The sequence below is a fragment of the Syngnathus typhle genome, linkage group LG1 (assembly GCF_033458585.1).
Source record: "Syngnathus typhle isolate RoL2023-S1 ecotype Sweden linkage group LG1, RoL_Styp_1.0, whole genome shotgun sequence".
Classification (NCBI taxonomy): Eukaryota; Metazoa; Chordata; class Actinopteri; order Syngnathiformes; family Syngnathidae; genus Syngnathus; species Syngnathus typhle.
In genome coordinates, this window is record NC_083738.1 from 14,261,756 (window position 1) to 14,289,051 (window position 27,296).

General features: G+C 41.5%; 2 protein-coding genes across 6 annotated transcripts; both read right to left on the reverse strand.

Moving 5' to 3' along the window:
* Window positions 1–4,100: 4,100 nt before the first annotated feature.
* Window positions 4,101–17,856, reverse strand: cnot6a (CCR4-NOT transcription complex, subunit 6a). Its single transcript, XM_061274942.1, has 12 exons — window positions 17,514–17,856; window positions 16,349–16,470; window positions 13,385–13,571; window positions 13,072–13,157; window positions 12,885–12,989; window positions 12,696–12,764; window positions 11,357–11,514; window positions 11,103–11,257; window positions 10,103–10,257; window positions 9,799–10,032; window positions 9,381–9,583; window positions 4,101–8,047 (listed from the first exon to the last, which is right to left on the reverse strand). Exons 2-12 carry the CDS (start codon window positions 16,458–16,460, stop codon window positions 7,832–7,834), a joined length of 1,680 nt encoding a protein of 559 aa, XP_061130926.1. The 5' UTR covers window positions 16,461–16,470; window positions 17,514–17,856; the 3' UTR covers window positions 4,101–7,831.
* Window positions 17,857–18,299: 443 nt separating this feature from the next.
* simc1 (SUMO interacting motifs containing 1) lies at window positions 18,300–25,831 on the reverse strand. Of its 5 annotated transcripts, XM_061274911.1 has the most exons (11): window positions 25,766–25,831; window positions 25,488–25,560; window positions 23,525–24,610; window positions 23,196–23,443; window positions 23,017–23,086; window positions 22,347–22,507; window positions 21,148–21,240; window positions 20,888–21,019; window positions 20,630–20,786; window positions 20,224–20,308; window positions 18,300–18,732 (listed from the first exon to the last, which is right to left on the reverse strand). In XM_061274911.1, exons 1-11 carry the CDS (start codon window positions 25,768–25,770, stop codon window positions 18,521–18,523), a joined length of 2,322 nt encoding a protein of 773 aa, XP_061130895.1. In that variant the 5' UTR covers window positions 25,771–25,831; the 3' UTR covers window positions 18,300–18,520. The 5 variants fall into 5 exon arrangements, with proteins under 5 accessions (XP_061130895.1, XP_061130884.1, XP_061130903.1 ...); XM_061274900.1 differs by having other exon boundaries at window positions 25,488–25,808; XM_061274919.1 differs by lacking the exons at window positions 25,488–25,560; window positions 25,766–25,831 and adding an exon at window positions 24,879–25,001.
* Window positions 25,832–27,296: the final 1,465 nt, after the last annotated feature.

Consider the following 27,296-nt stretch of genomic DNA (forward strand, 5'->3'; position numbering starts at 1 on the left):
CTCGGCTTTACAGAGAAGTTGCCCTGCTTCCTTTCTGGCTCTTGGTGCATAATAAACACGTTCAGGCCACAATATGAAGTAAACATGTACAATCAAATAAGATTCGGGTTTGGGGTGATTTTTGGTCAATCTTGAAAGGGTAGAAGGTCAAATTCAGCATCTCCCAAACTGTGTTCGGCAAGTCGTTTTTCCTCGTTGTCACGCGTTATTTTTACCAGAAAGACTTCAGGTATGACTCCTCATTAGCAACTCGTATAGCTGTGATCACATTGCCTCTGTGGTTTGTCAGCATACAGTAGCCGTATGGTGTTCAATACACAGCACAAATAGGGCACATCAAAGCGGGAAACATCCCTACATTTAAAGTCTGTCTTCCATTTGGAGACCTTTCGTTGTTTTTCAACTTTTTCGCCACGTGGCAGCCAAAAATATGTTTGAGGAGACTCGGGCCAAATCGTCACAATAAAAGTGAGTAATGGGAAACAGCCTTTGAATGGCTCACGATGAAGGAACTTTGGAGGACGGATGAAATACAGCCTTGTCATTGCAAGTGGCCCTGTGCACGTGTTTAACCTCTCAGGATCCCGACATACATGAGGTGACTTTTGACATCTGGCCATGATAACAGCTGACCACCCTGCTCTCACATCCAAACAAAAAAAAACACGCACATGCTTCTATCAGATTCTAGTCAGCTTTAAATGTCCGCCCGACTAGCAGCTGTTTGCAGCACAACCACGGAGTGAAACCTCTTTAAAAAGTGTTGTCCAAAAGATACCTGATTACATCAAGCAGCAAAACAGCGGATGGCTATTTCAAATGTGGGGTACATTGTTCTCTTGTATTTTTAAACTTGAACTTGGAGCTCTGTCGAGTTTTCATTTTGAATGAATGGCCAAATCAATACAGTTAGTGACATTGCAGTTGAAAGGCTTCTCGACATTTTTTATTGTGGTGAATGACTTGGAATAAACGCTATCTCATTATATCATTTACACATCTTAAAGGCCCGCAAAGCAATTTTTCTTTACATCAAAAGCATGCATTTATTGAGGTCGCAGCTCATGCGATCAAAGTACGACATTCAAAGCTTTAATTTTTTTTCATAAAAAAACAACCTGAATGCAAATTCAAATAACATTTCAATTTTATATACATGTTTGTCAAATTCAAGTATAGTTTATGTAAGAAATTCAACCAAAATTTTATTTCAAACATGATCCCTGTCATGATTCCAAAGGAAGAGGAGTGGAGAGGAGTTGAGAACATTTTTCTTTTGACAAAGACAAAGAAACACAATAACAAAGAAAATATGTGTGGTGGGCTTTTAAACTCTGCTCTTATTCTGATTGTGGCAGTCGCAGCTGGATTTCAAATGGCTCTCCGATCAATAGACAGAAATCAACATCACGGAAAATGCTCTGATAAAGCATTCTGGTGCATAAATCATTGGCTTAAACCAGACAAATTTCAGAATGCAGCTCACTGGCGACCCTTTGCTTCCGCCCAGTCACCTCTGAGAACCAAGGGTTGCTTGGATTTGCAACAAGAGGTTTGACTTTCAAGGGAAACTCTCACAACATAGTTACCAGACACTACAGAACAATGAAATGGAACAAATTCACAAATTTGCCCTGATTGTCGGATTGTGCAGCCCAGCTTTTGTTATACAGCCCTCAGTACTTCTTAGGTGTCCTTTCCTCCACATGGCCAAGACTTGCGTGTTTTGTTTCTCGTCTGTCACAGTTTAGTGACACTCTGACTTGTTGACTTCCTCTCAACTAGAATCAACAGGAACATTTCATGGTCTCTTTCTGTTCTGGCTTTATGTCTAGTCTGGCTGCCACACACACACACACACACACACACACACACACACACACACACACACACACAGCTAGATTTCAAATGTCTGGATCCTCATAACTTGGATTTGCTAGCAAGAAAGCCCAAGAAGCGTGTTAGAGGGAGTTGGCGGAGCATCACTCAGTCAAATGGCTCCATGCATGCACAGAGACACAAGTGGGAATTTTGAAGAGATGGATTTTTTTTTTCTTTTAAATGCTTTAGTGGGGAGTTGACGAGGATGAAAACAAGCAAAGATAGATTGAAAGAGTGCAAGAAGACTTCACAGGCCTTCCGATGGTGCTGCCACGTCAACACAACAGACATCGTCTGCCAACTTTGAGGAGTCGAGGAAAAACTATGGGTGTCTCACAACAACTCCTCTGGAAGGCTCCCACGCATGCACGCACACAAAGATGGACGTGATCATAGTTCTCACAATTTCAAATATATCCTTGAAAAACTGTGATGATCATCATTTTGTGGCTGCAAGTAGGACTCGATAGTTCAGCCAACACAAATGAAAGATGACAGTGAACGCAACACCGGCCAAGCAAGGAAAAGTGACGTGAGACACAAATGCAACTTTATTCTTCCAGTCAGATACTTGGACAACATTTCCTCAGGCAACTTACGTAAATCTCATTTAGGCGTCAAAAGAAGTTTTATGTATTTGGGATAACACAATCACAGCATGATGACAACAGAGCTACCGAAAAGATGGGATTGCATGATTATTCAAGGACTAAAAGCCAGTGGTTGAAAGTATCAATCCCTCTCTATAGGTACTGTATATGTGTAAGGTTTAGAATACTTAGATTGCATTATTCGTGTGCTGCTCCCCAAAACAATACATTTCTTTGCTATTACGGTATTTCATGCATTAATTTATTTGAGACAGCTTTCACAAATTGAGAAAAAAATGAATGTTATTATCAAGTGGATTAACAAGGTATTTTTTCCGATTGAATTCAGTGAAGGCAACATAGTGGTTTTACTTAATTGTACCTTTTGTACTGAGTGCTATACTCACATGTTGCCTACTTTTTTGTATTTGTATGTGCTTGTATTTTGTATTACGAATGCTTGTTGTATTTTATCCCATCCATTTTTGACCCGTGTTATATTTTCTTATTTTGAATTTGATTTCAGATCAACGGATATTGAAGAATACAGAGTTTTTTTTCTTCTTCTTACATTGTGATATTTTTTCCTGGAAAACTGAAATGACGAAAAACTGTTTAATGCTGGATCTCCACTATTGAGTGCTATATAATTCTCAGTCTCGTGGCAGAGATCTTAAAGCTTGATTGAGCTCTTTTAAAAAAATTATTCAAAGTTGAATCAAAGCAAAGACAACAAAACAAAACACACTGTCTTTTTACACTCTTTGTACACTGTCAACGTGTCTACTTTTTCTCCTCGTGTGGTTGGGAAAATTCAAAACCTGTTTTATCTCTACCACCTTGATCGAACTATGTATACATTAAATATGTAGTGTTAAAGAGAGCAGTTCTGTCTGCTGCTTTTCCAACACAGCTTCTTGCTCACAGACTCGAGTTAACTCCCTAACATTGGAATCTTTTATCTTCATGGATGAAACTGACATGTGAATCTTTGGCGTCACCTAGTGTCTGGAACTGAACTTACAGGGTCTTTTCAGAGACGTACAAAGGGTCCTCGGTTTACGACGGTGTTACGCGGTGGCGATTAGTGAGTTGCCGAAACGCGCTAACCTAAACTGATGAGTCATAGTCATAATTACAATAAATATTTGCGTGATCATGTGTTTTTCTTCTCAGTCACAAATTTAAAGCAAACAAAAATTAAGTGAAGCCTGTCTTTGGTGAATCACGAGGGAATATACAACAACCCAACTTTGTAAAAAATAATGTGCTGCCATTTTGGAATTACAGTACTATTGAAGTCAACCTTGTATTTTGGCACATAATTGCAAAAAAAAAAAGCTATATCATCTTTGGGTTAGATCAAATTTGTCAGATCTGTTTGAATAATGTTAAAAATTAATTTAATGTTTTCAGTGAAGCATTGGTTTAACACAAGCCCCAGGTGGGTTTTTATCTTTGAATGGAGTGAACATTGACCTTAAACTGGAATAAATACATAAGCTTCGGTGATGTATTCAGCATTAAAAAAGCAGAGCAAGAATATTTGGCAAAGAATGAAATAGGCGGCTAGATGAAAAGAGTTACAGAATTTATCTCCAATACTCATTGCAAAGAAGGTGACACAGCTTGAAACAGATAATATAGAATTTATTTTGAACAAGTAGGAAAATACATAGGTAGGTGAAAAGGAAACAAGCAGAACCTGTAGTCAATGAAAAAAAAAAAGTACAAAACTAGTCCAAAGAGATTTGAGAGGACGGATAAGTGTACAACAGAAACATTGTTTACCATTCAGTTCCTTTTTCAAACAATATGCGTTGATTTGAAAAGAGCTGCCTTGATTTCTTGTCTGGGTTAATGGACATTCTACAACATTGTGCAAGTGTTTTCTTATCAGTTATTAATTTAGTCTTTTTTTTTTTTTGCTGGTATTTAATGAATGGTAAACAATAGTTGGTCCAGTGCATAAACACAGTGACAGATCAATAAAATGTACTCAGCTGACTACAGATAGACAATCCTGATCATTGAACAACTAGCACGAAGTCAGCGGGGAAAGGAGATGAGCAAATATACAGGTGAAATCAATGCATCGGCTAACAGTGGGCGCAGTGTTAAAGGGTGAAAGAAGCTACATTAGTCCCCACATAAAATGTCTAAAACAAAACGCGTCTGAATGTTGAGTATTATTGCCATTTTTTCTGAAAGGGGATGCAATTAATTCAACGTGAAAGCAATGAAGTCAGTCCAAGGAAAAGGTTGCCTTACAGCTCTCCAATTCACATGACTTGGATGAGGTGGTGGTGGTGGTGGTGGTGGTGGTGGGGCATGATTTGTTACTACGAGCAGCTTTGGTGTGCACCGCAACAACAAAAAGATGCAGCTTAGGGAAATTAGATCACTCTACACCTAAAGGAGCACAAACAAAATCACAAAGCACAACACCATCACACGAGTTTTGCTCTGCGATTGGGCTCTCGAAGACGGCAGCCTGCCTTCACGAGGGAAGCGTGCAAAATCAAGCACATTACACACAAAAGAAGAGAGAAAAGGAGAGACAGGGGGAGAAAGAGAGAGAAATGATCACAGGAGCTGTCTGGCGACCAGCGGCACATCATAAGCTCAGCAGCCACTAGGAGAGGTCAGCTCTGCTGCCCTCACCTTCAGGCACTAGCACTCTCCAGCTAGTGCCAGGCAAAATATGCGTAATAAAGCTGAAAGTAACAAAACCACACTCAAAAAAAAAAAAAAATGTTGGGGGGGGGGTTGAGTTCATAACACCAAAAGATGTCACCTTTGCTGATGCCCAAAACACTCCATCCTTCATTTCCGAACATTCAACTCCTGTACACATCATTGACAGAGAATTTGGTTTGTGGCAGGTTAAGCGTGTAGAATGGGAAAGTACTAAAACGTCGCAAACAATACGTTGTAGAATTCAGTATTTATACATCAACACAATTCAGTATCATTTTAGAAAGGAAACATGAGATACATCTTTTATTCACACTTTACAAAAAGAAGCTAGCTTTTTCATCTACTACAATACTAATGCCATTCAGGAAAAGGAAGAAAAAAAGTGGACACTGTTGTTTTTTTCAGTTAAAAACATTGGCGGCAAACAAACAGAACAGGAAGGACTTCTGGGGACTAACTTCATACTTCCCATTTGCTTCCGTTGCTTTAAAACAAAGTGATGAGATGTCTGCAAAGTGGAGGGGGCGGAGTCTAATAAGTGCTTGTCTTCCTGTGGCATTTAAAGCCAACTGTCGCTGAAATTTTGGGGCGAGGTGGGGTGGACCAAGTGGGGGTGTTCCACGGATGGGACAGTAGCTTCAGCTAAATGTGTGTGTGTGTGTGCGTGTGTGTATACCTGGACGTGACAATGATGTAAAGTGGTTGCTCTCGAGGGATTTAAAATGACAGAACTAACTAACTAAAGATTGGGGGGAGGCAGGAGGGCTGGGTGGAAAACAAAATAAAATGTGGAGGTGATCTGGCTGCAAAAGCAAAGTGGCAGAGCTGTGCTAATGTACAATGATGATAAATCATAAAAGTCACATCTGATCCTTATGGACAAAGTGGGGCCTGGGCGTTTACACACATACCTGATTATTGGGGGGGGGGGGGGGGGGGGCAAAAAAACAAAAAGGAATACACAACATCTTTAACATCGTCACGGCTCGTAAAAAAGGAGAACCAACTTTTAACAAAACACAAAAGGACATAAAATCTTCACAAATGTCTCAACAGTATTTAAAAATAAAAGCAGAAAAGGTTGTTCAGGCGTCTGTCAAATGTTTAGTAGTGCAAGACAACGACTGCTACGATGAGGTACGATGTTTGCTTGAACATGGTGGGGGGGGTGTTATTATTTGTCGGGTGTCAATCACACGGCATATACGTGTGCGTGTATGTCAATGAGCTGGTGGGGATGATCAATGGCAGATGTCTTGGGCACAAATCACCACAATCAAACCAAATCAACATGGGAAGTAATGGCAGGGGCTTCAAAACAACAACAGATCCGCTACGTAATGGTTCATCTCAAAAAGAGTGCAAAGTTGTGACAAAGCGCCGTGAACAACCTTTTCTTCTTCTGCTTATGTTGTTTGTACAAGCTGGTCATCAGTTTCACCGCGACATGAACGGGATAAAAATTTAGTCATAGTTTACATACAATCTTTTCTCAAATGGGATTATAATTTACTCTTGGTACAAAAAAAACACCAGAAAACAAGTCTTCTGTGATTCATATACAATCATGTAAAGACCGAGTCTATGCTTTTGATTCTGTACAAACTTGTGGAAAAAAACCAACTAAAAAACTGAAAACACTTTTATAGTGTGTGTGTGTGTTTGGGTTGAATGACGCAGGAACGACACTACTGGCCATTGAGACAGTGCTACAAATGTGTGTGTGCGAGTGTGTGTGTTGCGCTGGACAGTGAGAGGAATGCTAGTCGTATCACCCCTTGACCGGCAGCCTCGCTTGCAAAATAGAAGCAACTCAAGACCCCAATCCCCAAATGGTCACTACTCAAAATTAAATGCGGGCTGAGAGTGCCGTATAGCATTAAGACGACAACACCCAAAACAGTCTGAGATTAGTTTGGTAGCTGTTTCTCAAAGCGTTCCTCCTGGCTCTGTGAAGTCAAGCAGCACCATTAGAGTGGGTGGGGTGCGGAATTGTGTGCGGGAGCTATTGCACCACGGTCGGGCGCCGGGGCGGGGGGTCGGAGGTGCAGCACCACAGGAGCACTCGACGGGGCCCCGAGCACCACAGAACGACAACGGGAAAAGTTCCCGTCTCGACTCTTGACTACCAGCCCTCTTGCCGCGCGATGGAGTTGTAAAGAGTGTTGTGTCTGCTGTCTTTGCTGGTTTCAGGTTTATACAGGACAGGCAGACACACGAGTGTACACATGCGCGCACACACACACACACACACCATCAGCTTGGAAGCTTTTCCGCAAAACATGGCCCTCTCTCTCGCGTCGAAAAACGCGGGATGAGCTAGCATTCGGTGTAGCGAAAGACATGTATGTAGGGATTTAAGGGAGTCCAAAAGAAAAAAATGTGATACACAAATTGGACTTGAGCAGTTAAAAAAAAAAAAAAAAAAGAGAGAGAGAGAGAGAGAAAATAAAAGAAAAATATAGAATATCTTTAACATCATACGAAATCCCTGTTGGCCAGACCTCACTGTACGAATATTTTACAGGTTGTGTTTTTCTTTCTTTTATGCCTTCCTCCTCCGGGGGGCGCCAGAGGGGAGAGCTGGTCGTGGGAGGGGTCACGGGCAGAGAGGGACAGACCCCCCCTTGCCCGAACCCCGGGGGACTGGCCAGGACTCACTACCTGCGTGCAGGCAGATGGAGACCATTGACCTGGGGGGGCACGTTGGGCAGGAGAAGCTCCAACTGGGAGAAGAGACTGAAGTGGTCAGAGGGGATGTGAGGGTGCGGGCATCCGCTGACATTGTTTTCTACCAGCCAGTGAGGATCCAGAGGGCCCAGGATGCCCAGGACGTTCAGGTGAGGCTTGGAGTAGAAAATGTAGTCGATGACACCCTGAAAGGAGACAAAGTGTGATTTCAAACCGGAGTACCATCTGAGCACTCATCAGATTTTTGCAGTCGCCTACAATACGATTCAAGTCAAGTTGAACTCAATCGCCAAAGTCATTGATATTATTCCTGTACAGTACAGCAGGCCCCCAATCTTTTTCATGTCGTGGACTGATTTCAAAGGAATAATTAAAAGTAAAAACAACAGTTGGTTTAACTGCGGGGTTGATCTGTCAAGCCGAGAGAGTGAGGAACAAGGATGAAGCAGCGTTTGACTATGTCCGTTGCAACATTCAAAGTTCACTGAAACCGGCTGAGCAGACCAGTACAAATGTTATAAATATGCTGAAAGCAAAACACGCTTGCGTCTTCAATATTTCTTTTAAAATTGTCAAAAGCACCAAACTGTGACAGAAGGGGCTGGCGTGCAGCCGAAAGCAACACGTGTCAGGGCCACTGTGGAATGGATCGGCTTCAGAAGCTTGCCTGACCGGATCCTAGGAGTGCAACAGTATGGTTGCAAATTTTGCATTATGTTTTTAAAGACTCAAATCATGCATGAGACATGAGGTGCAAGATTCTAAGACTGCTTACACAGAAGGGATTTTCAAACGCAAAACAAAAAACACCAATGTGGACAACCTCCTGCAAATAACCAGTTTAGCGTCAACATCACAAACCCCCACACACCTCTTCCAGCCTGCAGCAAACTGACTGCACAACATTTTTTCTTGTCGTCTTGTCTTGTTGATAAACGCATGCATATCATGATGACCAACAGCCATAACTTCCCATTGATGTGTGGAACAAGAAAATGAACCAAATGCAAGAGGACATTTCTGTGGGAACCTGAGACAGTGACACCTTTGTAGCGAGTGAAAGACATTTTCACAGTAACATCCATATTGTGGCTGGCGTGTATCGTTTTAACATGCCACGCCAAATTGTGTTTCTTTGCATTGCAGATCAAACAAACAAAAAAATCTCTTAGCAACTGATTGCTAGCTGCAAGCGACTGCTGACAGCTTAAAACTCCTTGTGATGCGCAGTCACGCGTCACCCGAGGTTAAAGGTGATCGACGGTCATACCAAGTTTGACAAGTTTCCACGATTTTACTCAAGGTTTCATTAACCGTGAATTACTGGGGGGTTTTGCCAGTAATGGTCTATTTTCTTTTTTGAGGAGACGTCTAAGCAGTGATGAGCTGCCACAATCAGCGTGATGGTCATTTATTTAATTTTATTTTTTGCATTTATTTCTATGCCGCTGTGTCAAAGGATTGTTTTACCTGAAACCATAAATGATACCTAGACTATCTGTAAGTCAAAATGCTTACCTTGAAGTCAAATGTGTAGTTGGTGTAAGGCATCAGGCCGTTCTCGTAAGCGCTTTTCAGCTTGAAGCCGTGGGTGATCCTGCCGTTGGACGTGCTGCTCTTGCCGTTGCAATTGAATTTGGTCAGGCTGTCGCTGTAGCGAAGCTCCTTGAAGTCCTTGTGGGTGCAGTCCACTCCACCCGCACTTAAGTACTCAACCACGCCTGCATTGGGAGACAGAAAGCCTCTTAAGAACTGAGCAAAATCAAAATATGTGAACAACCTTGTGATTTAGGTTATTTGTGTAAATTGTGATGTGGGACTTCTCAAATTTACTCATGTTTGAAAAGTGATCACGACATCGTCTTGTCCTCGTTTTAATATCGATTTGTCAAGCAACCTATTACGAGCACATGTAGTAAACCGAAGTGCCACATACCAGAATCGGGCAAAGAGTTGAGGTCAGCGCAGAGCACCAGCGGAATGCCATTGGTTTCACCAGAGACCGAGGACAACTTGAGGCTGCGCGTCGCCTTGTCCACAATGTTCTTCACTTCCGACAGGAACATCATGGTCTGAACCAGCTTTACGTCAGAGTACTCAGGGTCCCAGTGCATGTGGGCGTTGGCCACCAGCAGAAGCTGCTTCTCCATGCCATGCAGCAACTTGCCGGCTGAAAAAACAGCGTGCCGCAAGTAAGACAAGACTACAGAAGCATATGGAGAAAGGTAGAGGGTACTCACAGGAGATTTCCATCATCTCTTTGCGGACTTCAAGCAGTACGGCGACCCCAATGTTGTCCTTGGTCATCACGCGATTCAACATGGCCTCTGAGCCCTCTGAGTTAGCCATAGCCAGTTGATTAAATTCGACTGTGTGCTTCTGAACTGCACTGAACCTGGACATGAACAAACGCAGGGGGACATGGCGGGGATTAATCATTAGGGTGTGTCAAGTAAGGTTGCCCCCGCAACAAACGATTAGCTTGCTAAGACTAGTCACCCATCCTAGTCGCAATTCATTGACTAATTAGATCATAAGTTGATTGTTTTCTTCTTCTATGAAATGCAACCAATTATTTTGGTATAGCATTTGTGTGCGTGTGTGTGTGTGGGGAGGGGGATAGTAGTAATGGTAGTTCAGCAATATTGATTACCTCCATTGCACACATTCTGTAACTTGCAAATTGGAAAACAAGTATCACGATTTTGACTAATTTTCTGACATGATACAAACCAAACCAGGAACATAATTGTATCATTTTCTGCACTGTCAATTTAAAATGTCCCCCTTTTTTTTTAAATGGAAATTAATAATTAATTAACTGATTAACCAATTATTAAACTATTAGTCAGACGTAGCCTAGTTCAGTATGAATGGCTGGGTGTAAGACAGTGGCTTCTTGTTGCTGTCCTCATTTTTTATTTGTGCCTTTGACTTGTTTCTTTGTTTCTGTGAGTGAGAGCTATATAAACTCGACTTGACTGTTCCATTGAACCATCGGCTCAAAGTGCATCGTCAACTGTGGCTCTCCTTGCACACATGAGAGGGCTTTACAGCATCTTAGTTGCTCCATTTTTTAAATATTTCACTACACTTAAGTGGCAACTTCAAATCTTGTCATGACAAAAAAAAAAAAAAAAAACACAATAACGCCATGTTTGGGTGAATTGTTCAGACAGAAAAATAACCATATTAAGGCATGCAGAATTCTGAACTCTTAGAAAACCATTGACAACGTACTTTTCTGTCTTGTAGAAAATTGCACATCCGTCCACATGTTTTCGGTCCGACTCTGACATGGTCCGAGCTCGCGACTTTGGACTGAAGAACCCGTCGTAACCCTGCTCCTTTAGTTCTGGCAAGAAAAAATTGTAGTACTGCTCTGTCTCCACTTCCTATGTTTCACAAGGAGATAGAAGGTGGCACATACACCGATAAACATTTAAACAACAGAGCAAAAACATTTAAAGGGAGGAGTATAGCAGACGTCTCACCTGCAAACTGATGATGTCTGCGTTGCAGCCCATAATCTCTTGCATGATGGACTTCTTCCTGTACTCCCAGTTTAGAGCCCAAGAGGGGCAGTAGCCGTACAGCTGCCTCGTGGCGTATTTATCGCACAGCACATTGTAGCACATGACCGAGAACAGTGCTGCAAGGGGGAAAGCACGGTGAGGAGATGAGCACTCCTAAAATCTCTGATGCATATAGCATTCGAGAAGTTGATGGCGCTTTATCAACCCCACAAGTTTTTTTAAATACATTTTCAATATAGTGTATACAAGAGCAACAAAATTGTACAAAACGCACCGCAGACGTGTATGTGTGTGGTGTCTGTGCGAGGACAGCAGCGCGAGTGAATGTTTTTGTACGTTAAAAAAAAAAAACGTGCATACAAATGAATTCATCAGTCAGAAAATTACCCAGTGTTTTGTGACACAGTTGTCACATACAGTACTGTTAGCATATATCTAAGCTGTCTCGCTTTTCTTTAGGGCACCTCTGCCGCCTACAATCCAGAGGCCAAACTTGATTGGCTATCTCGTCCGGTATGATAAGTGCAGAGAAGCTCGGCTGGCCTGCTTTTGTTTATGTTACTTTAGCCGTCGTCTGCCAGACAGACTCCACAATGAGCCACAGAGGGTCTCGCTGGTCGCGTCATCACGTCCGTAATGTTGAAAGTGTGGTGAAAAGTCGCCAGAACTCCGTTTTTCATTGTAATCCAATGTCGATTAAATCCACACTATTATAGAATCCAGCAACAAAGGTAAGTAAAAGGTCCAGTTAAAAAGAAAAAGGCATCATCACTCTCCTGTGTACGGGGACTCCGCCAGCACCTGAAGCAGGCCACCCGAGGTGGTGCCACGGCTAGCGGGCATGGGGAGCGCCGAGAGAGCCTCAGCTACAGCTCTCATTGAAGTGAATGGGACCATGCGCTTGTGAACATTTTCATGCCATGTTTAAATTGTAAATATTGTTTCGAGTCGAGGAGACTTCAACTCTTTGGACATTAGTGTATTTGGTGCGGCTTTCAATATTGGCCTGAATATCGACCTATTTTGCATTGCCCGATTGATGGGACATGACGTCATTTTCCCCCAATATCGACCGATAAATGATCAGTCTGATAAATATTGCGCGTTCCTAGTTGTAATTATTAACAACAGACAGCACTGCTACTACCAGAAGGGGAGGGAAGGCTTGACCTTCATTCTGCACCAAACAAGCCAGCCCTCTGTCCATAATGTAAATACATTGCAGTTTTGTTGGCTAATATTTAACCATGGAAAATTTGCACAGTGTACTAATTCAGTATGAGGATTGCCGAGTTACCTGATGGCCGGGCTCTGTCTGGTTCCTGGAGAGAGATCCACGATCGGGCCGGGGGCTGCTCTGTTGGTACTGGAAGAGGAAAAAAACATGTTTGCGATATCAGGTGAAATGTATGTAGAATTCACCCAAGTATTAACAAATTGGCAATTCTGACAGAAATGGAATGGGGTTTCGAGAAAGGCCACTCACTGCGCTTGATAGCCCCTGCCAGATTGTCTAACAAGTAATTGAGCAGTCTTCGCGTGCCATCAGGTTCCTGGTAGAGGCTCATAATTTCTTGTGCAAGTGGGTTTCCTAGAGTGGAAAAGAAAAGCACAAAGAGAAAATGACATTTCAAGGAAAGGGTGGCTACGCCTGATGTTAATTCGCTCCTCACCTTTTAACCCGAGAGTTTGTAACTGAAACAGTTTTCCCAATTCAAAAGGCAGAACCCGTAACTGGTTGTTATTTAAAAGCAGTTCCCTGTGGAAGGAAAACATTTATGCTTAATCAACAGGAATGAACATTTTCTCCTTCGCGGCAAGTATCTAATTCACATGAAGAGTCAAATGAGACTGGATTCCTACAAGGAAAAAAAGCTAATTGCTACAAGGGGAATGAATAATCAGAAATGTCTTTATGCAGAAACATTCAAGGCAATCTGTCGAAATGAACGGAACGGATAATGGAAAAAATGGGAGATTGCTCACCTGAGAGACACCATGTTGCCGAGCTCTGCCGGCAGACTCCTGATCTTGTTGGATGAAAGATCCAGGTACACCAAATTGTGAAGTTTGGCAATGTCTGGCGGGATGCGTGACAATGAGTTGTCACTGAGGTGCAGGGCAGTGAGGTGGGTGAGGGACCACAGGGCTGTGCTGAGACTCCTCACTCGACCTGAAAAACATATGGGAAGGGGATTGCGATCCCATTTGGTTTTTGCAAAACAGCAGTCAACCACTCTGACACTGCCTAATCAAGTCAAATACCGACTATGCAGTATATTAGTAACAATGAGTGTGCGCTATTTAGGTCAATTATTTTAGGGCAAGTGTGAAACATCACAGCAATTTTGAGGAGCCCACCTTCGAAGTCCGGCTCGTTTAAACTACTAGTAGCTTTTTATAGCGGAAACTTTTCAGGTAATCAAAGGGGTTCGCCGAGCACCAGACAAAGTTCAAGGATGTACTACAGCTGCACAATGCCAGAGTTTAACGCCCCCCCCCCCCCAATTTCTAGAACACGTAACATTCCTTAACAAGGTTTCCATAATGAATTACGGGCAATTCGTAACACTTGGCATCTCTGTGAATGGAAATAATATTTCAACCATTGATTATAACAATGTCCCATAATATTGCTCTCAATGCTACAAAAGAGAATATTTGTGGAGGCGTCATACAATTTAAAGCGAATATAGTATCAAGGAGAATTAATGGTGTCTCGCTAAACATCACAGTTGCATTCAATAGTCATAAAAATACATTTCAGCCAAATACATCAGGTAGTTCCTGAGAAACAGCGCTACGTGTGAAATCAGGAATATCTATCAAAGTCTTTCTGACCACGGCAATCAAGCCTGTTGTTTTGTACAACATTTTTACATTACATTATGGGGTTCATATGTCAAAATTTGAATAGCCCAGATTCACAATTTTTAGTTTGGGAAAAGAAATGCAGTGCACCCCTTTGTCTTTTTTTTCCAGCTTTGTCATCTAAACTAATTTGGGTCTTTAAAGGGACATTTTCCAATGGAATAAATGAAAAATTGAATTCTGCATGGCCAACACAATGTGTTGTGTTTAATAAAATTTGTAGATCTGACGAGAGAGACAGTAAAAACAGGTCTGGCTTGTTTCATTTGTTCTTGTATTAGGGGAAAAGAAAAACACTCCATCACCCCACACAAAAACCTCAATTTCTATGAAACGCTTCATCCGATTTTCAAAATCCATGCTGTGTTGTACTCAGGTTGAAGGTTTGCACGGACAGAATTTCATCTTTCCTGTCATATTGCTAATAATAATAGCACAGAGTTAATACAGAGCCACAGTAAGGTCATAGCAATTGTTTACTTTTTTTTTTTTAGCTGTGTAGCCTGAAACGTCATGACAATAGCAACCAATAAGAAACTAGCAGTGTTTTTTTTCGATTCATATAATGGAAAGTCAACCTGACTAACATCTTTGACAAAGAAAACAGACCACCTCCTGTTAGTGCTACTTTGCACATACTGCCAAACCTCTCAACTGAAGGCTGAACACGACTTTAAGTGCGTCACAAAACACTTATTTTTATCAGTCAAATTGCAGCCGCACCACTCACACGCTGAAGAAGGAGTTAAGCATCACTGCGATGATAAAAGCACATACGGTACATACAGGCCAAAGGCCACCGCTAGGTTTGTCTCCACAACAGTCGTTAATATGACTTGCAAGACATGAACTAACTGGGACACAGTAGGTTTACACACATTAATACACAAAACCTTGCAGAGGGATATAAAGTGTGAAGGAAAAAACAATTGCTTTTCAATTACCAACTCCAAATGTCTGATTACTGTTTGGCAATGATCTGGATAAGAGTTCCTTTTTTTACGATGCGAGTCAACAATTGAAATTGTCGAACATCATATTCATGTTGGCACCTCCTGTTTGTTCCCCATCTTCCATTAACAAAAGTGTTTTACTAACTTACAAGTCGATGGAAAAATAACCCAAAATACAAAGCTCTACAGCATGAATTTTGTTCACATGTATTTGCAGCTCCGTCCTCTGCATCTTTTGTGGCCAGCTAGCTTTTATGACCATAATGGTATTGCCAAAACCACAATGTTATGGTGGCCAAAGTGGCCTAAAACCTTTGAACAGTACTGTATATAGTTATGACCAATTGGACACATAAAGTATGTGTCGTCTTTCACATTACAAAAACAAATGTGACTTGACATAATGCAGTATTCATTGGAATAAATCCAGTCTTGCATGGAGGGGCTCGTCTCCTTTCTGTATGACGTCCCATTATTGACTCATGTCAAAAAGTAATCATCTTTGTGGGTCATTTATCATTGCAACATATGCCCACTCGATGGTTTATAGGTGGGATTGAAGTCAATAATGATCAATCCTGTTACTCTTCAAAAATGTACAGATACAAACATGATTGTGAGTGGTCCATCCCAAGTGCGTTTCCACCCACCGTGGTGACTTGTATTAAGTGTTGCTACTATATAATGCTGAAAAACCAAAACATAACCCTGCAGAATCATCCAACTATTTTTATTTTGCGGCTAAATAGGAGAAAATAGCCGAATCACTACAAACTTGTGTGTACTTTAGATGTAATACGCACAACAGTGTCATTAAGTCATCTTGGTGTCAAATACTGTCTCAAATAGAACAGGTACTCTGTTAAATCTGCTCAAGGAGTGACAGAAATTTAAGTATTTAAGGTGCTGTCTTATTTCTTTTGGAGTTTTGGCATTCGTTTTTTCATTCCTGGTTTCCGCACCACCCCCAAAAATATTTCGGTATATCCTCAAATGTCACATTTAAATAACCCGAAAATAAAACGGACTGAAAAATTCAACAAAGAACACTAAGCTGGGTGAGTCTAAATTGGCACAATTATTTTAAAAAACAAAACCGGCCAGGGTAGCTTGAATAAATACACACCACTAATTTCCAGCTCAGCCCAGTACGACTTCTTCCCATTGGCTGCCTCTTCGCTGGACATTATCGTGTACATCCGCCTGGGATCCGGCGGGTCATATTTTTCCTTGGGCATTCCTGTAACACTAGAGAGAGGGGAGGGAGGATTAATACCGTTAGGAGTGGCTGGAAAGAAATTGTAAAGTTCTGTCATTAATTGGAAAACTCAATCACAACCAAAGCTGTTTACATGGAAAAAATGGCTTACTGAAATTACACATCACAACCAATTTGAGATCTTAAGTTGGGGAGATGCTGCATTAAATTTAATAGAGAGGAAATATATTTGAAGATGTGTGCATATGTTAAATGGAGGCTATACAATCACATGTGCCTGAAAAACAACAACGTAATGAAAATGTCATCTAACAAGTCGACTTACTATATTGGATGAGTATCCTAAGAAATTACACCGAGTACCACAGAGTCACTAATAAATATTCGCAAGAATGCCACCGTTTAAAATGTAGTGTTTATAACCGTTTAAGTACTAATTAGATGTTTTTTCTTTCCTTCTCATTGACGATCGCCGATTAGCCTAGCTTAACCCAAATAGGTTTTGTTGGCTACCAAACTACATAACACACGCCACACAGCTAGCGTCAACAGGGACACATTTCCTCGGAAAAAGAAAAAAGAGAAAGAAAGTCACTAAGTGGGTCAGATCCCGCTATTATTGCGTTTGGTATTATCCTAAGGAGTGTATCAAAGACGCGCAGTAAAATGTATGAGAAGGTACATCACAATTGTTTACATAACAGCCTTGCACAACCTAGCGAACGACACTAGGCCAAGAAGCATCGCAAGTAGCTAGCTAGCCACCGCTAACTAGCCTATGTTACTGAAGGCACTAAAATTGTGTAGTTCCTATTCAAGTATAATGGCTTAATACGCATTACAATACCGCGTCTGCAATTCCTTCCGAGCTATTTTAGTATTAGCGCTCGTTAGCTAGCTAGCTACAAGCTAACAGATCCAATTATTCGAAGCTGAGCGACTTGACATTCTAAGTCTCGCTACGGGAACAAAAAAATAAACACCGATGCGTTGTCTGTATCCGACTCGACCTAAATGCGCGACGAGATGAGTGAATGTGGAGTGCGCTGGATGGGAAGAAGAGCATTTATACCTGCAAGAGCATACCAAATGGCGAGGACGACTGCGTGCGCTCTTTTGTTTTCTAGCCACTTCTCAGCCGTTTCCGCTGCTGCTGTATTATGGCGACGGTGGGGATTTTTTCCCCGTGCTGATAACGGCGAGTGCTCCGATTGGTCCGCGACCAAAAAGCTCCAACAGCTGTTGAATCAAAATAAAACTCTCACCATTACAAAGGTTCTTCTTATATTAAGTCGTGATCGGTGACATTCGTCCACTGCTGTCAATAGGACCAACTCAGACGTGTGTGCAAGATTAGCAAGATGAGTTGAAAGGCCATGTAAAGTGAAAATAAAGTGACATACGTAACATTACTATACACTATGACCATAGCGTAAAGAAACTCATTAGTAATATGAAATAATATATTCCATCTAGGAAGTAACTCTATAGGTCCATCTCTGACTCTTTAGGACAAGTAAATGGAAGAGTAATGGACCTAAATGTCCCAGTTTGCCTATGAGGGTCAGGACCGTTTTTTATAAGTCCAAGTGCAGCCACTAATGGAGTGAAAAAAATCATCTTGGGTTCATCATGAAAGGCTTGTTGCTACAAACCTGTTTGTTTCTTAATAAAAGGTCTAATGTGAATTAGCAATGTGGCCTCCAACTGACAGGCTTCAAGGATGCATCGTGCCTCTCACTCAAAGTCAGCTGGACCAGACAAGCAACAAGCTCAACTGCAAACTTAACGTGGTCAATTGCTACCCATAATCATAAATACAAAACTTCTATTTTAACATTTACAAAAAAGTAAGTCATTTGATTAATCTTTGTAATTCAGTCAACACTGTCAGGCAAAAATGTTCAAGAATGTACACTGTGCCCAATTAAAAAAATAAAATGATCAATATATGTAAATACAGAACAAATCTTTCCACGTTATATACATGCGTATAAGCAATCATTTGTTTGTAGTTCTAAAAAGACCTATTTTACATAGCGTGCAATATTCAACAAGTGCCAACTGTTTTCCCCTCATTTAACCTTCACAGAAATCAAGAAGGAAATCCTGTAAATAAGTGAGGGACTCTTCCACGTGTAAAGGCAACGCTTGGCCGACGTCTGCCTGAGATCTGGACAGAAAGGCCCCCACGGATTTACAAATGTCTGCTTTTGTTAGCTTATCATCCTTCTTGTCGACAAAGAAGCCTGGCTGTCTTTTTTGCTTGCTGGCTGGGTTGTGCAGAAATCCTAGAGATGAAGTATACAGTGTGGAGGTTAGTGCCTAAATACACAGGTCATGAAAAAGTTATTTGAACATCCTCTAGCCAGCAGAGATATAATGCACAGTGGTCAATCAACTCAATGATAATGAGGGTTTAAACCAGGGGTGGGCAAACTTTTTGACTCGCGGGCCGAACTGGGTTCTAAATTTGGACCGGAGGGCCGGACCAGGAGCAGATGGTATAGGCGTTGTGTGAAGTCATATAAGCGACCTGTAAAGGTCATTGCATAAAAGATCTTGGCCTTTAGTAGGTAGTAAAGCATGGATATTCCAAACAAGTTTTTTGAAAACAAATGCATTCATTAACAGCATTAAAAAAAAAAAAAATTCACTAAAAAACTGCTATCAGTGATTCTCATAAAATACGACACTGTTATTATGAATAACAATCTCCATCACTTCAGTGCCTGCAGGTCAGATTAATGAAAGATGTTTATCTTATGGGATCACATCAAACGGCAAACATTCTGACCAAATATATCATCTTGAAGAATCGGTGAAAGCATACACTCAAATAAAGTAATCAACGGTGAGGGGTATGTGAAAATCAGAGCAGAGTTTTAACTCGCAAACACCTGGTAACAGAGGTGAGGAAACGGGAAACACTTAAGAACTTTACAGGTTAAGATTAGTCGCAAATAGGTGGTGCATCAATGTCCTTGAGCATCCTGCATTGTTTGAAAATGAGAATGGTCGCTAGTTTCAATCCCTGCTATGTGTACAAATCATATTCAAAATGCATTTTTTTACAATAAACTTGAGAGCCTCCCGTTCATTTTCAGTGGGAACAGTGTTGTTGGTGTCCCTTTTTTGCTAGTGCGTCATAGTCTGGAGTAAAATTTGTTGTGGCAATTCTTAGGCGAGATCCGAGGTGTTGGTCCGTTTACCTTGATCTGTGACGGGTTGATGTTGATGTGGCTGAACGTCACGTCGCGTACGTCGAGCCAAATCGGCCACTCTTTTTTAAACACTCGGCACTCACTTCTTTTTTTCGGGCCACTCATTTTAATGGAAGGATTCCAGGGGAAGGTTTGTGGGTGGCTTTAGCGCAAAACTGCATCTGAAAGCTCAGCGCGCGAATTATAAGAATGCTGTCGTCAAAGCCCACGCTCTAAATTCGGGACTGATACAAATAGAGCGAGAGTGCGCCAAGTCCGTACTACTGAGTACGTACACGCACTTGTGAGTGTGCACCGAGCTTTCTGACACGGCTTCCGGTAGTAAATGCGCAGGCGAGCGCTTCGCCATCTACTGGGAAAACGCAGTCATTGCAGGCAAAATGACCAAAAAAAAAAAGTTTAATAATACAATTTGTTCAGGGTTGGCGGGCCGGATTAAACGGTCCCGTGGGCCGGATGTGGCCCGCGGGCCGTAGTTTGCCCACCCCTGGTTTAAACACTAATCAATTGAATCCTGAAATTGTAATCATATATTAAAATTAGCAATCAACACGTCACCTTTCATTGTTGTGTTGCAGCTGACGAGCAACATCCAGAGGTGTTTAACCAACTCCTCCCATTTCTTCCAACGTATGCCATCGTCCTGGGGAATCAAAATCACAGTTGGTTTCCTAATTTCATTTTTTGGACGGACTTTTTTTCTTTTTGTGCGAAGTTTAAATGTGTTTAAAGATGGCCGTGTGTTTCCCCGCAGTGGTCTTGCTTATAGATAGATCTGAAAAATAGAATATCACATGCGACACACAAGGTTCACGGCATACATATATAATTTGTGTCACTTTATAAATCCTACAAGGAGGTTTTCTCCAAACAAACAGCATATGGGTACGACACATTTTTATCCACAGATTTAGTAAACAATTACTAAAATTAGATCATCGTTCAAGGCGAGTGCAGTAGTCACCGTCGGGTCTGGAACCAGTGTGCAGTTCTCCAAAAAGTGCAGGATGCGACCGAGCGACATGGGCACAGGTGTTTTCAGTGGGCATGCATCGTCCAAAAGTTGTTCCAGCAGCTTCCATCTCAGCAGGTTACTCTGCAGGCTGTCCAGCAGCAGTGACCTGGGAGTCATTTGGCCACAGTCAGATCCTCAGGAGGGGGAGGACAAGTGTGTAGCAGGAAGGAAAAGAGTAACGTTTCTTCACTCTTCTCTGACGCTCACCTGTGTGCTCGTCGGGGCTTGATGCTGATGAGTGTGAAAAAGAGCTCCTGAGACAACTTGTGTGAGCTTATTGCAGGAGAGCGATCCGCCTCTAAAGCCAAACACAACATTCTCTGGAGAATGGACACGATTCTGAAAGGTTCAAGAGGTTTGCCCCTCATGTGAAAAGGACTAAAACACGCAACATAAAACCTTTCCTGAAGGTTGTATGTCCTTTAGACATGTTTTTGTCCTTTCTACAATGGTGCTTACAAATTTACCTGATATGTTCATCTTCTTCTCTAGCAACTTTACTAGTCTTCTCACTTTCAGTCGATTTGATAATGGAAGAAAACAGCCACTTAATGACATCCCTAGAAGAGACCAAGAATATTATTTATTAGGGGTGTAACGATTCATCGATTAATCGATATAATGCTCTACGATTTGTTGGCAACGATGCTAAACGTAAACATCGATCTATATCGCCCGTTTCTGACCTCGGACATTAGACGCGACTTTATTTTGAAATCCAGTTCATTGTTGCTTGCTTCCTTATTCCGGGAGCAGTGTGCGGCGTGTTGTGTTGTGAGCAGAGCAAGCACGTGAAAGGGGAGCCGACAACTACGCGGCTCCTGGGCTGGTGCTATGGCTAGTGTCCAAGAAGACGAGGAAATTCGCTCCCCTTTGGGCTTCAAGTCATTAGTTTGGAAGCTCTTTGTAATTTCCTAAATAAAGAGTTTGCAGTACCTTGTTGATTTTGCGTATGATTTGTTATAAATCAGGATATTGTTCTATATCGATCGTAAAGCACTATATCGTGATGTATCGTGAATGAATCACAGCAGGCTTTAAGACATCGGCAAATATCGTATCGTAGTTCTTTGTATCGATATATCGTATCGTGACAAAACCCGCGATTTACACCCCTATTATTTATCATAATTGACAAGAGTAATATTACGTTCAAATGATTTTATTTCAGTAAAAACTACTCCACCAAAGATTGACTTCAGAGTATTTACTGACTGTTGAGTAAATTTGTTTGTGAAATGTACTGTAAATAATCTGATTATATTTACCTTGGCAGGTGCCTTCACCTATATTTTTTAGCAATGCCTACATCTGTTTACTCAAAATTTGTTTTAGTTCTGCCAACTTACATCTTTACCTTTAGTGGATTGTGGAATGCTTTGCTCATCGCTGTTACTGCAAAATTTGTATTCACATGTTGTGGTTGACCCGGTGGTTGTATCGCACACATTACGATTGGCAAACGCAACCTGAAACAACCTCTTGTGAATTTTTTAGGCAGACGCCAAGGACCCCACATGATCTCAAGTGAGCGGGAGTCTATCAGTGAGGTAAATAAAGATCCCCTCCCCTCGTGTAATTATTTTGGTTCATCATAATCAACACTTTATTTTTCCTCAAGAAAAAAACCTCTGCCTGAAACAGGTCGGAGGTCTGCCAAACTCACTGTACTTGTTGGAAGTGCTGATTGCACGACAATGTAGCTCTTGCGATGGATTGATGGAGTTCAGACGTGGACTTTTTGTGAGAGAAGTCATCCTCCAAAGTCTGCACAATATACTCCAGGAGCATGCGCACCACCGCTGGGTGATGCTTCTTTTTCCCTTCCTGATGAAGAGGGACCAGCATGAGAACAACAGTAAAGTCATACATAGCTTGTGAAATCCTTAAACGTCAAAGAGATTTTACACCAACCGTTAGCTTCATTTCAGCCACCAGTAAACGATCAACTCATTTTGTTTAGGTTTTTGAAACAATAACATTTTTGCAAATACATTATTTTTAAAAATTGTTTAGTGCTAAGGTGAACGAAGACTCACACACCAAAGGTTCCAAATGCGACTTGACCCTGTATCATGTTTTGAGGCTTTGTAAACAATACACTGAAGTGCATTTTTTTGTAAATCAAATAATTCAAACATGAGGTGATTGTCAAGGGATAATTCACATAAATGACATTGCATTTACATGAATGAAGGACAGCTTATGGATATTTTGAGAGTCCATTAGCATTTTCTTTTCAAGAGGAAGTACTAATATTAGTATAATGGTAAAGGAAAAAGATCTGTGAATGTTGATGCAAGGTACAAGGCTAAATTCCACATCTTGTTCTGTACCTGAGTGGACATGACTGCAGTCAACATCTCCCAGCTCCACGGAACTGTGTTTTTATCAACCAGGTGGTGTCTGCAATCAAAATGTGATGAATAAGAAAGCATGAATAAGAAGATGGCAACTTTATAATATGTGGTGATTTCCTTCCATCTTTCACTCTCCGAGTTGTTGGCTCGCTCACCTTTGTGCCCTCATCAGCAGATTCCAGGCCTGCACACAGATTTGAGGCGGACATAGCGGGTTCAGCAGGATGCCATTTAGCAGGTGGGACATGACATCTTGGGGAAGACGGCAACCGGGATGTAGGAGGTCCGACAAAAGCTGCAACGTGCCTTCGTGGCACTTCTCATACATGGTGGCGTAAACTAAGCTGAGGCTTTGGTGGCAGTCAACCGTTGATTCGTCACGGTTCATATTTTCCTCATGCATCTAGAAAGAAAGCGTGTGATAAGCCGATGCTTAATAGGTGTGAGTAGACGAATTTCAAAACGTGTGAATAATGATTCCAACCAGGGTATTTGCTAATCCATCCATTATTTTCTCGCACGCACGTGGGCAAACAAAATGCCGTTCGTCCTGACTGGCGTCCCTGTACTCAACATCAGCGTTCCCTTCGCCATCACTGTCTCTTTGCCACATCAAATACGTTGGACTGTCGCACTCTGATTCATCACGACTTGCCCAGAAGGCCTTCAAATCTTCACTTTTGGAAAGGGACACAGGAGAGTCAACGGGATTGCTCAGGGACAGGTGATCAGACTTGTTTGATTCCACGTCAATTCCATCTTCCACCTCCAACCTTGAAATGGTGGGCCTGTCCTGTGCGCGGTCACATGTGACCCGCGTTGGGTCTTCTTGGCTGTTGCTTGTGTGAAATGAGGCAGGGGTGAATGAAGAGGGTATGTTCCCCAACAATGCAGTGTCGTGTGGTTGTCCCGGACACTCTAACCTCTGGGTGGCAATCGCTGTGAAACAAAGAGAACCGTCCTGTTCTGAATGTGGGCTTTCCGTTTCTCCTGTCCCTACGAAAGGAAGTTTTTTGGGTATTAGGTGATTCGGGATATGTTTGAAATGAACAGATGGCACTTCCACATTTGGCTTCAACTTAACACAGTCCGGCCTAGGTGATTTGTGTGCATGTAAATCAAGCTTTAAAGTGCCATATTCCGATGTTCTATTTGGTATGTTGTCCTCTTCTTGTTGGCCTCCCCTGAATTCAACTTGATCCGCATTCTGATAACTGTCTTTGAGACGGCCTTTCTCTGCTTCATCCCCACACGTTAAAGAGTCTTCCAAGTCTTCAGTTTTTGATATGGACCAGGGAGAGTCAACACGATTGCTCTGGGAGAGCTGATCCAACCTGTTTGACTCTGCATCAGTCAGGTCTTCTATCCCCCTCCTCGAAATGGTAATCCCATCTTGTGCATGGTTGCATGTGAACGCTGGGTCTTCTTGGCTGTCATGCTTCCATGTTCTTTTTAGTACGCTCTCCTCTTGTTTGGCCTTCTTTGTCAAAGTTTCACTGAAGTCTGTTCGTTTTTCATGCAACTTCACTTCTGGATCAGCCTTTGTTGAGTCTCTCTCCCCAGTCGGAATCTGGAAAAACGAAAAATCTTACTTGTAATTGCTATACATGAAGACAGGAAAAATACGCTCAGATAGAAATTATGCATGTGGAGCCTACAAAAACGTATACAAATTAGTGTCCTATCTTTTGTCATACTGACTCAATAAATAAATAAATTCATTTGTTGTATCTAGAAGCAACTGAGGCAAAATGGATTTCAATCTATGATTGTGAGCACTTTATTTACATGTCACAAATTACAATTGCACACTTACCACTACATAAAACTATATTTACCTTACAGACAGGCTCCATCTCACCTTTGGAGTGAGCTCAGTGAGAACAAGCGTGGTATCATTTGTCTACCTAAAAAAAAAAAGACCTAAAAGCGTCTGATACGAGAGCATTGTGTTCGTATAGAGCGTGTTTGAATACGCATTTAGGTAGAGAACTGAACTCTCGCTCTTTATATAGCTGACGTGTCTTGCGCATCCGTTCTGCGCAATAACAACAATGTATCACAAACAATGACAATAACACACCATCAAGGATTGCACCATCGCATCAAACAATGTGTCGTCAATTATGAATTTTACTGACTAAGTGTGTTGGGCAGGATGGCTCAATGCGATTGACAACAAACAAGAAGAAAGGTGATTTCAAGTTTTATTTCGAGGGAGATTTTCTTCAAAAATTGTTGTACCCATGCATAATACGCACCCCAAATTTTAGGACAATAAATTAGTTAAATTTTGCGTATTATACATGAAAAAAAACGGTAAATACGTTTTAATTCAACGGAGCATCGCCTGATGGCCACCCCTGCTCCAGCGCCAACTGTCACCTTCCCAAGCGTTAACTGGCACCTTCCTTGTTGATCAATTTGCGTCAATATAACGTACTTACAAGTGGGTTGATGATGGCGTCTTGGACGCCAACGAGTACCGCCGAGGTGGATTCTGGCTCGGCGGAAGAGACGCTGTAAGAGCCAACAAATTCCAAACCGGATTCATCACTGTCAGAGTCAGAGCTGATGATGATGACATCATTCATTCCTTTTCTTCCTTAGCCTAGCGACATTTACTGAGCGTAAAACTAAGTCCAGCGACTCTACAGTACTCATTTAAAAAGTTTATCTTACACTTCTACTGAGTAGTAAGCTAGATTGTATATTTGTATCGTACGTCATTACGGCCTCCGGCTTCTTCGCTGGTCTTTGTCTTCTTCAGCGACACGAATCGGTATTAATTGTGCACACTGACATCTACAGTAATGGAGTGGTATATGCAAATCTTCACATTTGCTTGATGAAAACGGACGGATGGGCCAGGTCAATCGCAGATGAAGATTAAAAAAAGGATTATGAATGAGATGTGATAAATGGAAAATATAGGAGGAAAGTAGCCAAATTAATGCAACAGATACTACAGGACACCTGAAAATGAATATGTTTTGGTGGGACGGACTAAAACATGAAGTGATTCCTTTTGGCTTCCACAATACAATTGTGCAGCACAGTATATGTGAAATAAATAATTGTATTTACTCAAAAATGAATACTAAATCTTTAATTTTTTGAGAGGTTCACAAAAATGAGGCACACGAGTATTTTATACACCATGTGTGATGTGTGTGAGGGGGTCACAAATTTCAACATTTGCATTGAAATACAGTCGTTTCATACTACTGAGGATCAGAGTAACTTCGTGATTGACAATTCTTTATTTGTCTGCATAATTTAATTAGAAAATTCAAACTGTATATAGGCTAAGTGTTTTTTATTTTAGTTTTGTTATTTGTATTATTATTTTAAGAACGCCTTGCGTGTTCATTTCAGTTCTTCACAGTTACTAAGTGCCCAAACGGGCGCCACTTGGGGGCGCTCAGGTTTTGCAGATATCTCGTGAATATACGTGAATATTCTAAGGTGCCAAAATGATCAATGCCCGCGCTCTTGAACATGCAAATAATCAAAAACATTCATGATCCTATATGTTGCTTTGATACTGATACATTCCTACATGTTGCTTTGATACTGCTGATATCCATACATTAGTCGTCCAAACACTAAAGTAATAAATACATTTCTCATGCAAAGTTACCATTGAGCAAGAAACAGATGGAGCGTTCAAAAATAATTTTGTTGTTGTTGTTTTATGGCACAGTGAAGCCAACTCTCACTGGTGTTTTGCAGCCAAGACGAGCAAACTAAAAATATTCGTACAAGAGGCTACTGTGCAATCTCATCTACGTTATTAATATTTTATGAGCCCAATTTTCACAAGGGCCTGTTGCTGTCAAGAACAGTTCTAAGAAAGTAAAATGTTTTTCCCTCTTAAAGGGATTATTGTTTTTCCTAAAAAAAAAAAAAACGGTTGTTAGTCAAATAATTGGATGAATAGAGCAACTGACCTCAGATGCCTGCCTCCAACTGACACTGGATGAATCACGTCCAGATGTAAGCTTGACACTTTGCATCACTGTGACACTGTTGTAGCTGCACTTAACTGTCCCCACACTCTGATATCTTTCCTTTCTATTTGATTTATTTGATGTCCTATATCTTTAATGCAAAGAGGGACATACATATAGGCCACAACATATTTGTCAATGTGGTGTGTATCAAGTGGGTGTGCCTGCACATTCCAGTGAAGATATGCTTTGAAAATCATCCCCCAAGATCCAAGCGTGAATGCTATACCATTTAAACGTCAG